The following is a 12,626-nucleotide window of genomic DNA, read 5'->3' on the forward strand; positions in this document are numbered from 1 at the left end:
TAGTGCCATGTCCGATCAGGTGACACCCAACATACACTCCTTCAAAGGTCTCTGGTATTGGGTGGTCTGCCATGCCCTCCATAGCACAGCCCATTTTGAGAGGTGTGGTTCTTAGAAGGTGAAAACCTGAAATAACCAGATCACCAGAGGGAGAAGAGGAAGGAGGTAGTCCAGAGTAAAGAGATGTCCTGAGTACCCTGCCTGCCCAGGGAGGGGGCTGAACCTAGCACAGGACTCTGCGATCTTGGCAGAATCCTATCAAGTTCTCATAACCTGATCCAGGAACTTTTCAAGTTAGCTTTCCCATCCGAGGAGGATGAAATAATCTAGAACGCACTCTGATCTGCTTGTGAAAACCCATTAATTGAAAGCAAAACCCTCCTTTACTGCCAGTGCATGATGCAAATCTGACTACAGGTTACACTAGCCCCCTTCAATGACTTTTGATTCCCCTCAGCTCCCTTTCCTTTCTACTCAGCCTTACCTTAAGACAAAAAGAAGTGCAATTTCACAAGCCTAACATTATGGCCTGATGTTTTTGTTGAGCCGACAATGTCTGAAGGCATTTAAAAATGCCTGGCAGGACCCAATTCCAAGATTCTCACTCTCAATCCTGTTTCCAGCAGTTACATGCTAAAGTCTGGGCAGCAAGCCAACATGCATCACTGCCATATTTACTGGCTCCATTGCGCAAGTGGACTGTTCACATTGCCCCAGACGTGTGATGTGGCCAAGCCATTTTGTCAGTAAAAGTAGTTCATGTCACTTCAGAAAAGCTGTGAGCCAACAGAGTGGATCCTTAGCTGTGAATGATGGGCAAGAAAATCGGAAATTCAAAATTCTCATTATAAAACATTGACAGCTTAATAATAATTTAAGAGGAACAATAAATCAGTGCTATTCATATTACCAAGCTTTGTGTCAATTAACACAAACGTAGTGAAAGAAAATCTTCAAAGAAACAGCAAGTTATTACAAGTAAAGCTTACCCTCTCTGCTGCTATATAAACATTTTTTTGCTGAGGTGTAGGCCATTTATGGAGTGCAGACATGCATTTTCAGCCTATTTTTGTTGATACAGTTGTGGTTTTGCGAGGGTTTAAGGCCCCAAATTATGAATGAAACTTGGCTGTTGTTTCAGTATGCTTGCTGGCCTTGCCATCTACCTGCTTGTCTCTCCCTCTGATGGGCTTGGCCTGACTCCATTCAGCTCTGCCTCCCCAGAATGAAAATTTGACAGACGCAGACCTGCTTAACAATGTCAGAAGGATTCCTTCACAACAATTTAATCCAATGCGTCAGTATTTGTAATTACTCCCAAAAGTTACAGAACATTATATGTCCTCAGTGCATGTCAGTGCAATGCTTCTGCATTCACTCTGCTGCTGTGTAAGCATTTTTACGAGACTGCCCATCTTCTGTACAGAAGACCAAAAAATATGAGCCTTTTGGAGAACTCCGCTATTCTCAGCTAAGACGCTGCATTGCCTCGATGAAGTCTGATATTTCGGTACACATCTATTGCTGGTCAAATAAACCCTTTACCTTGCAATTTCTGAAGCTATGCATCTGCCCATAGCTGAGAATGATTATGTCAATCCCTTTCCTCAGATGATTGCTCACAGATTCTCTACCATTTTGAACTAAACCAATACCTTATTCAGCACACCCTGACTTCATTCAGCACAATTAATGTTTGCATGAAAGCCTCCTCACTAATGCAGTATTAAAGAGTATGCTTGCAGGCTAATTGGCTGTTTAGTATTTCCATCTGCTGATTGAAATATAGCAATTTTTGCTGTGTTTTATCACCCATGAAATTTCACTTTGTACTGAGAGATTTTGTATTTTCTAGACTGTTTCTCTTTTGTCACAAGTAGACTGGCTTTAATTATAGATGATTTAGTGGAGCAGCTATGTTATTATTGCAGCAACAATTAGAACATCAAACCAGTACTGTATTGTTTTCAGGCTCCAGCCAGTGATATTAGCAACATCTCACATTGCACAGCACACAGATTTATTTTGGCCATCTGCTACACATCCTACAAGGGAAGGTTGGCAACTCAGTTGTGTTGAATCAAGACAAAATTCGGGAATCCTAGAGTTTGCATTTATGATGCAAAGCTCCAATGACTGAGCACATGTCACTCTGAGACTCCCTACCACCAGCCTGGAACCTTTATCAGTCAAAAAAGTTTGCGCTTTCTATTACAACTGGTTCAGAGCCATAGATGGTACATCATGGAGGTCCTCAACCTCTCTCCTAGTGGCAGTCTTAACTTTTATTCTCAGCAAATTCGGCACTAAACTTAATCCAGCCAGGCTGCCAAGTTACAGTCTAGCTATTATCTTATGATGCCAGTAATTAACCCGTGCACAGCCTCAAAACACAGTTATAACAAGATCAGTGCTGCTATGAGTACCATCACTGAGAAAGAAATCAGAGCACTTACAAAATGCCTGAATTGTTCTAGAGGAGCTTTGCAGTACATTCCTCTGTGCTCATTCCTATTTATGGTTATATGCTGCATGCTCCTTAGCCATAATGTTGACCAGCTCTTAACACGACCTGTGAAGCAACAAGAAAGAGAGAAGGAGCATGCGAGAGGCTTGCCTTCATCTATCTGAGCTGCACTGAAGCATTGAAGAGTGCTTCAGCTCTTATATTTCCTCATAGTTATGTGAATTTACGTAGGATTTGTTCATAATACTGAAGTGTGTGTATATTGGTATTCAAATGTCTGCCTATGTTTCTTTGGTAGCATGAGACATCAAAATCTTTACCTGAATCTTTTGCAGTGTTAATGCTCTTACAACCTTGCTCTTTGGCACACTGTCACCTGTGCTATCTCTTGCTGTGCCCAGTTCTTCCTCTAACCTGATTGTAATTTAACCTTGATCCTATTAACTGAGTTGATGTTTTTCATTATCTGATCAAGTGATAGGGTATCTTCAAAAACACTGTACTACGTAGCCCTGGATATTTTCTAATCAACTTGTTCAGACATGCAATTACACACCTCTAGGATAGGAATTGAACCTGGGTCTCCAGGCTCAGAGGTAGGGACACTACCAGTGCACAACAGAGCCACTTGTTACCCTGTGGTGTGAGTTAACATTAAAAACATCCACAGCTTGTCAAGTAAAGGCAAAGATGCTTTGGTACAAAGAACGATTGTGTGACTTCTCTAATTTTACCACTTGTCATGATATTCAGTGTACTCTCTCCCTTGAAAGCCAGAATATCCGTTGAAAGGTCAAGTGGGGACAGGTTGTACAAGCTCACATTTTCCCTACTTGTAGTCTCATGTTCTGTTATACCTTCTGCAAAAAAGACTGAAATGTTGTAGAATGTTTGATAAATGAAGCTGTAATTCATGCTGATATAAGTAGAAAGCATTTTAGTTCTCTTACTGTCACTACACTGATGAGATAATTTATTTTACTTTATGGCACTGTAGCTGTGTTCTTGTACTGATTTAAGACAATAACAAATAAGTCAGTATTCACTGAGGAGAGGAACATGACGGAGGTTGAGATCAGGGATGATTACTCTAGGCCAAGTCAGCATAAAGAGCGGAGGGGGGAAGTGTTGGGTATTCTAAAAGACATTAGGGTAGACAAGTCACCAGGTTTGAATGGGATCTGTCCCAGGTTTCTGAGGGAAGCGAGAGAGGAAATAGCTGGGGCCTTAACAGATATCTTTGCAGCATCCTTGAGCACGGTTGACGTCCTGGAGGACTGGAGAATTGCTAATGTTGTCCCCTTGTTTAAGAAGAGTAGCAAGGCTAATCCAGGAAATTATTGACTGGTGAGCCTGACATCAGTGGTGGGAAAGCCGCTGGAGAAGATACTGAGGGATAGAATCTATTTACATGTAGAAGAAAATGGGCTTATTAGTGATAGGTAGCATGGTTTGTGCTGGGATGGTCATGTCTTACCAACTTGTTAGAATTCTTTGAGGAAGTGACAAAGTTGACAGATGAAGGAAGGGCTGTAGATGTCATATACATGGACTACCATTCTCTATCCATGGTAGGCTGATGGAGAAAGTGAAGTCACATGGGATCCAAAGTGTACTAACCAGATGGATAGAGAACTGGCTGGGCAACAGGAGACAGAGAGTTGTAGTTGAAGGGAGTTTCCAAAATGGAGAACTGTGACCAGTGGTGTTCCACAGGGATCCATGTTGGGACCACTGTTGTGATCATACAAAAATGATCTGGAGGAAGGTATAAATGGTCTGATCAGCAAGTTTGCAAATCACACTAAGATTGATGGTGTAGCAGATCGTGAAGGGGACTGTCGGAGAATGCTGCAGAATATAGATAGATTGGAGAGTTGGGCAGATAAATGGCAGATGGAGTTCAATCCAGGAAAATGTGAGGTGATGCATTTTGGAAGATCCAATTCAAGAGCGAACTATATGGTAAATGGAAAAGCCCTGGAGAAAATTGATGCGCAGAGATATCTGGGTGTTCAGGTCCATTGTACCCTGAAGGTGGTAACACAGGTCGATAGAGTGATCAAGAAGGCATATGGCATGCTTTCGTTCATTGGACAGGGTATTGAGTACAAGAGTTGGCAGGTCATGTTACAGTTGTAGAAGACTTTGGTTCGACCACATTTGGATTACTGCGTGCAGTTCTGGTCACCACGTTACCCAAAAGATGTGGATGCTTTGGAGAGGGTGCCAAGTGATTACCACTGTGGTGTGAGTTAACATTAAAAACCCAAGTGATTTTTTTTTTTGTCTGGGTGGTGCTACTTGAGAATCAATGCACAACAACTTTGAATCCAACAATCTTTAATGTAAACTATCCCATACTAAAATTGGTTGAGTAGACAAGTGATCTCAATAGCTTTTCCCTATGTGTGAGGGCGGGATAGAATGCCATAAAATTAATCAAATGAGACTGATAAATGCATGTTCTCTTATATAAATGAATTACAAGGAATTCCACGTGAGTACTTTGCAACTCATAACAGGTTCTAATCAAATATGCTATTTGTTCAGCTTATCTGTTTTTCATATTTATATGTATTTATTTAGGATTTGTTTGTGATGCTGAAGCAGGAGTGTATTGTTACAATTGAAAAGTGTTTACAGGATTGGGGAGATTGGTTTTGTTCTAGTGGAAAACATTTACAAATAGGTATGTGCAATTTTATCTTTTTGGAGATGGTTAACCTGTTCTAATTGTTAGCCTTGGCAATATTTTAGCCATTGAATCTTCTTTCATATTTTCTTTTAGATCGGCTTGTTGTAATTCTGGCACTTTGTTGGGAGGCGAATCTTATTTCAATGACTTATCTGAACCCTGTTCAGGAGCAAAAAACATTGGTGTATGAATAATTGAAATTGCTAATGAGTTCTTTATAAAATATGTAATTTTCAGAGCACGAAGAAGAATACCATTACAAGTTTTTCTGTTGATGGATCATTTCCTGTGAGGAAAACCAACAAATTCAGCAGCAATGTGAGTGCCAACAGATAGTAAAAAAAAATCAGATTTGTAATGAAAGAATTAATTCAAGATAAACTGGTAAATGATCAGAAGCAAACTATTTAGTCCAATGAAACTAATGTTTAATCACAGCAAATGTTTATTTACAATCTCGGTTTGTGCATATAATAATGAAAACAGTGGGTCTTCTGTTGCAAATTTGTATTATCAGTAACTTTAAGAACTTTAGACATAAACAAAATTACTACATTAAGTGCAGTTGGATTTGTAGAATATGGATTAGCAAAAGCTAATATTTATCTTGTTAATTTGTTCAAAGAATAATCAAGATTAAGAGTACCTAAGGTACCTGAAACTTCATATTTATAAATTAGTGTTATATTTTACCGGTAGTGATTGCTAACCATTAACATAATGCAACTAAATATGTTTCCACTGTGCCAGCCATTTTATGTTGTCCTGGCATAATGAATATTTTGGCTACTTCCCAGATTCAGAACGTCATCCTTGACAATGGCATTTTAATAATGTGCATTGTGTTGTAGTCAGTTTCAAAAGAAGGTAGAAGAACCAGTAAAACTTGGGTGGTACATGTTATATTTAATTACTGGAAAACATCAGTTGACCTCGTAAAACAACTTCACCAAACAGATAAGTTCAATACCAATAATGCAAATCAACAGGATCTAGTTTGAAAGGGATTTACAAATATCAGCCTCGGTTCACTTTCATTATTGAATCAGAAGATTGTGGGTTCAAAGATAATTCTGTGGTTTTGACCACGTGATCGAGACTAATACTTCAGTGTAATGCTAAGGGTGCTGTTGGAATTGCTCTTTTGAAAAGGCATTAAGCTGAATGCTCGTGTCTCCCTCTAGCGAGTTAACAAATTCATGGTATAATTCTACAAAGAGCTTTGAAATTTTTATTCTGCTTCAAAATCACTTAATTGGGTTGAAGGGTGTTTGAAACATTTCTGGTTTGTAAAATATGCCATGCGAATGCAAGGTATTCATGTTGTGGATGAAGCCCTTGAATAAGTAAGGGCATCCTTTTGATTACTATCAGATACTAATTTTGAACCTGGGATTTAGAATGTGTTCTCAATGAACTAGATTTGTTCTCCAGAAATTCCTAGTCTGTATTCAGTGTTTTCACATGACGTCATAAGTATATAAAAAATAAGAGTATGAATAGGCCATTTGTCCCTTTAAGTCTGTCTTCCCATTCAATTAGACCATGGCTGATTTGCCTCAGGCCTCAACTCCTTTTCGTGCCACTTCAGCATAGCCATCAACTGCCAAAGACCACCTATCTCTCTTGACTATTTTCAGTGATCTAGCCTCCACAACTCTTTGGGGTATATAAATTCAGACATTCACCACGTTCTGGGGGAAGTCCCTGAAAAAAATTCAGTTTTAAATGGGTAACCTTTTATTTTGTAACTATGCCCCTTAGTTCAAGATTCCCTCACTAGTGGAAACATCATCTCAACATCTTTCAATGGACAATAGACAATAGGTGCTGGAGTAGGCCTTTCAGCCCTTTGAGCTAGCACCACCATTCATTATGATCATGGCTGATCATCCACAATCAGTATCCTGTTCCTGCCCTATCCCCAGAACCCTTGATTCCACTATCTTTAACAGCTCTATCCATCTCTTTCTTGGAAGTGTCCAGAGAGTTGGCCTCCACTGCCTTCTGGGGCAGAGCATTTCATATACCCACCACTCTGGGTGAAGAAGTTTATCCTCAACTCTGTTCTAAATAGCCTACTCCTTATTTTTAAACTGTGTCCTCTGGTTCTGGACTCACCCATCAGCAGAAACATGCTTCCTGCCTCCAGAGTGTCCAATCCCTTAATAATCTTATACATCTCGATCAGATCCCCTCTAATCCTTCTAAACTCGTGTATACAAGCTCAGTCGCTCCAATCTTTCAACATATGATAGTTCCGCCATTCTGGGAATTGACCTCGTGAACCTACACTGCACTCCCTCAATAGCAAGAATGTCCTTCTTCAAATTTGGAGACCAAAACTGCAAACCATCTCAGAATCTTGTATGTTTCAATAAGATCACTCCTAATATTTCTTAATTCTAATGGATAAAGACATGATCTGTTTAGTCACTCTTAATAAGTCAACTCCTTCATCCCAGTAATCAGCCGAGTGAATGTCTTTTGCACAATTTCCAATGCCAAGGTATCCTTTTTTAAACATAGGGACCAAAACTATACATAGCACTCCAAATGCAGCCTCACCAGCACCCCGTGCAGTTATAACAAGAGTTCTCCTTACCACCTCCACCATTCCCCACTCACCAGCAATAATGCCAAAATTGCTGCACCTAGATGGTGTCTTTCTGCATTTAATGAATAAGAACACTCATATCCCTATGCAGTGCACTTTTTGATGTCTTTTCCATTTAAATAATAGTCTCATTCTTGATTGTTTCTATGAAATTGCATGACAGCACACTTTCCAATATTAAATTCCATCTGCCAAGTTTTTACTCAATCCTACAACCTATCTATATCCCCTGGCATATTTTGTATGTCTTTTTCACAAAATGACATCCACTTTATTTTTGTTTTTGTTTGGAATACAATGCAATCTAAATAGTAAATAATTGAAACCCTAGGACTGATCCTTGTGACACTGCTAATTACATCTTTCCAACCTGAAAAAGACGCATTAATTCTGAAGCTCTATCTTCTGTGTGTTAACACAGAGCTCAGCTGACTCCCCAAAACCTGTCCACAACACTCAAGTTAGGAGTGTGAAGGAATACTCCCCATGTGCCTGAATGAGTGCAGCCCCAACAATACTCAAGAAGCTTGACACGCTTCAAGACAAAACAGCCACTGCTTGGCACTAAAATCACAGGAATCCACTGCCTCCACCACCGATACTCAGTAGCAGCAGTGTGTACTATCTACAAGATGCACTGCAGAAATTCACCACCCTTAGACAGCACCTTCCAAACCCTTGACCACGACCCACAACCTAGCATTACAAGAACAGCAGATACATGGGAACACCTCTACCTACAAGTTTCCCTTTAAGTCACTCCCCTTGCTGAGTTAGAAATATATTGCCTCGCTTTTACTGGTGCTGGGTGAAAATCCTGGAATTCCCGCTACTAACAGCTTGTGGGTCAACCTAGAGCTCAGGGTCTGCAGTGGTTCAAAGAAGGTAGCTCACCACTACTCTCTCAAGGGCAATTGGGGACAAACAATAGGTGCTTGCCAGCCAGCCACATCTATGTCCTATGAGTGAGTGAATAGATTTAAATATCTTCAATCCATACTAATATCAATACCCCCAATACCATGAACTTGTCACTTGTGCAATAACATTTTATGTCTTGCTTTACTGAATATCTTCAGGAAAATCAAATACACTACATCAACCAGTTCCCCTTGATCAACTCTGCTTGTTATATCCTAGAGGACTCAAGCAAATTTGTCAAACATGGTCTCCTTTTCACCAAAATATGTTAACTCTGTTAGATTGTGTTAAGGTTTCCTAGCTGCCTTGTTATTTCTTCCTCTAGCATTTTCCCACTGACAGATGTTAGGTTTTCTAGCCTTTAGTTTCGTGCTTTCTATCTCCCGCTTTTTGAACAATGGCATCATATTAGTGGTTTTCCAATCCATTGTAATCCTGCTTGGATTCTGAGAATGTTTCAAGCAATGACTTCACTGATACTTGCTTCAATTTCATTTTTGGTGCACTTCCAATACCGAAAATCAATGTTGACATGCTGATCAAGACAAACAGAACGTCAGAGCAGCCGCACAGCTGAGAGAGTACACTGGCATCCGTTATCTCTAGGCACCTCCTTTAAAGTCCTTGGATGAATCCTTATTGACTCTGGCCCTGTTAATTTCTCAAATACTTTGTCTATCATGGTAGAGACTGTACCAGAACTGTGCCTTCTATTGACACCTTGCTTATCTGCTACCTTTCGGATGTTTATGGTGTCTGCCACTGTAAAGACTGATGCAAAATGTTGGTTTAAACTGTGGGTCATTTCCCTGTTCCTCATTGTCAGTTCCCAGTTGAATCCTCTACAGACCCACACTTAGTTTAACCATTTTCTTTCTTTTACTATACTCATGACTTTCAAGAGTATATGAAGACTATAACTGCAAATGAAGAATGTTGAAAATGCTGAATACAAATGTGCCCCTCACCAGTATTTTGCATAAGCACTGTGGGATTCACTTTTACTTGAAAATGCCAGGTAAAAAAAATTAACTTCAATTGAAAATATTCCATGCTGCATTCTGCTGCCATAAATGCAAAATGTAGCCTAATAATGAGCATGTTTATGAAAAATTTGAATAAAAATGAGCTAATAAGGAATGAGTATATGGAATAGACTTAAAACAAATTAAGACATTGCAAAATGTGCAATTGGTGTTTCTAGAATAGACAGTGATAAATGAAATAATAGGAAATGGAAGCCAAACAATTTCAAATAAAGAAAAGGATTTCTGATTTTGAAGGTTTGAAGAGGTAAGTGAAAAATCAGTAGAAAGAAAAAGTCAAGTCCTAAAAAAAAGTAGTGATCAGCCATAGCTGTAAAGAAAAGCCTTGATATCTAAGTCATCTAGGAATGAAATTAAAGGATGTAAGTAATATTCACTATCTGCAGATAAAAGCATGATCTTACTCCCATGAAAGAAAACACTTGTATGATTTCCTGCTGCTGTGTGAAAGTAATTTGTATAAATGTTCCAAAAATAGTCTGAAATGACCCAAAATTATGAAGTTTAAAGATGGTTGTGACTTTAGCATCCACTTGCAGTAGTTTTGAGTGAAGTTAGGCTGCAGTTTTACTTGTAGCATTTGGCATTATCATGTGACAGTGTCTTTCAGTAGTAATCACTTGCAGGTGCCCATTCTTCGTTAACTGCAGGTAAGAAGACCTCTGGGGTTGTTGGATTCTGATGTTTATTGTACTATTGTGCAGTTGCTGTAGTAAATCTTCATCTTGCTCTGTTGCTCTTTTTTTAAGAAGCTCATTCTCAGACTTTCTGAAGTCTTCTGTTATCATCCTCATTGGTAGCTGAATTTCCAAGCGGTTTGTCAGCTGCAGATTTGAAATGATGTCCCTAATGCATGTGCAGGTCATTAAAGGACATTAAAAAGAGTGTTATGGTCATGTAATACCAGCCGTGGCAAACATCATTGTGGACCTGGTACCAGTCTGATAAACAATTGTTTGCCTATGTTCTCTACTTTCTATCACTTTATCAGTTCTATATCCATGCTGCCACTGTCCTTTTGATTTCTGTGGATTTTACACGTGAAAGGTGGCTGAGTCAGAAACTCTCAAAACAATTGAACAGTATTTAATATTCAATTGCATTGTGATAGCCTCCATAGCTTTGGGCAAAGAGCTGGAAGTATGATTGGAGTCACCAGATCTTTATTGACTGGCATGTGCAAATTGGGCCAAATTGTAGTTCTCCTGTGCTGTAAACATCCGTGAGTTCCCAATGCCTTAGAATAGGAAATGATTAACCCTTCTTTGTCTTGATATATCTCTGTTGCTATTGTGACTATCTGCCAGATCTTCATGATATGCCACACTTGTCTGTCTTGCACCATCCTCACACATTCATCTACAACCATTCTCTGACATCTATGATCAACTGCACTTTGGTTGACTCTGTTTCTGCTGCCCTTATCTAGAACAGATCTCCATAGTTTTTCACTGGGATCAAATGATCAAAATGCAGGTGTTTTCTGTTCTGGGTGTCTTAGAGATTTTCTTAGAGTTTTTTTCTAGCAATTTCATGTACCTGTTCATTTATCTTATCGTCTATAAATGGAGCTTTCAGCCAACATTTTAGCATCCATGTTAGTAAAGGTCTCTGTTCTAATCCAAAGACCTTTACTTATTGATCAAATGCTTAAGGCAAATACAAATTGGGTAGTATGTAGCATCATATGACAATTTTCCTTGTTATGCTTTTGAGTTATTTTATTGTTAATACAGCCATAATTTTTTGCATAATTAGTTCTGTCCATGTCTGGTTTTCTTTTAACTTTCGCATGATATCATCTTCTGTTATTGTTTGTCTTAAATTGACAAATGTATCTAATTGTTCCAGTGTGACATCATCTGCTTCAGTCTCTTCCAATGTACATCTGCGAGCTACCATTATCTTTTGGTGATCATTTGCAATCTGGATTGTAAATCTATGAATATTACTTGATCTACGATATTTTGTAGGACCGCTTCAGATTCTGCCACCAGTGCAGCGTTGTCAGTGTGCCACAAGTTAGTTATGCTCTTGTCTTCGCCTTTTACTCCTGGAACTACATCTAATTCTCTGAATACTTGGTCCATGTACAGATTGAATAATTTTGGCAACAGTACACATCCTTGGCTTCACTTGAAACATGCTTAACCCTACTGAAAAAGGCTATGCCTTTTTGTGTTTTTATTAAAATTCTGGTCTGAAAACAGAAATTAACTGTTTTTAACCCAGCATTCACAAGGAATGCTATATGGTTTAGAAACAATTAACTTGATGCTTGTTGATTGACAACTGTGCATTATGGCAGTGTTTCCAAATGAAGGTTTGGTTGGCAACAAATAGCAGATTGGTTTGTGGTCTTGCGACCAATTACCAATAACAAATTAGCCTTTTGCTTGCCCACAGTTGAGCAATCGGTTGGTTCTAAAGTATTGCTTAGGGCTGTAAACAAGATACAGAGAAACAGAAACAAAACTTTGGAATACCACCAGCTTTGGAGCTCTCCCTGTTCTCTGAAGGAAAAGGTCACTTAAAATGTGAAGAAATCTAGTTTATCTTCAGTTGTTGCAAGCTCTGACTTTTAATTAATGTGATTTTATTTGTGAACCAATCAGTCTGTGTCTCTGAAAATCAATAGAACCATCCAGAGAAGGCCAACGGAGAAACAGCATTCTACCCAGTACAAGCCCCTGTGAAATTAAATCATCACAGAGAAAGATGTGCAATATAAATAATAAATTTTAACTGTGATATGCTGATTGGACAGGACTTTTGTTTAAATATTAATTCAAAGTATGTGGGCATCACTAGCTAGGTCAGCATTTATTACCTAATTAAGTTAAGAGTTAAGCACATTCCTTTGGGTTTGGAATTGGA

The 12,626-nt window shown here is 39.0% G+C and overlaps 1 protein-coding gene across 11 annotated transcripts in view; it reads left to right on the forward strand.

Moving 5' to 3' along the window:
• stk33 (serine/threonine kinase 33) overlaps positions 1-12,626 on the forward strand; it is a 261,638-nt gene that overhangs the window by 225,466 nt on the left and 23,546 nt on the right. For 10 of the 11 annotated variants that reach the window (XM_048545736.2, XM_048545735.2, XM_048545733.2 and 7 more), the window contains one exon: positions 5,403-5,483. The exons of the other annotated variant lie outside the window; for it this stretch is intronic. In XM_048545736.2, the coding sequence (XP_048401693.1) occupies positions 5,403-5,483 (81 nt within the window). The remainder of the gene's footprint in view (positions 1-5,402; positions 5,484-12,626) is intronic. 11 annotated transcript variants of the gene reach the window in all.

This window comes from Stegostoma tigrinum, chromosome 17 (genome assembly GCF_030684315.1).
Source record: "Stegostoma tigrinum isolate sSteTig4 chromosome 17, sSteTig4.hap1, whole genome shotgun sequence".
Taxonomy (NCBI): domain Eukaryota; kingdom Metazoa; phylum Chordata; class Chondrichthyes; order Orectolobiformes; family Stegostomatidae; genus Stegostoma; species Stegostoma tigrinum.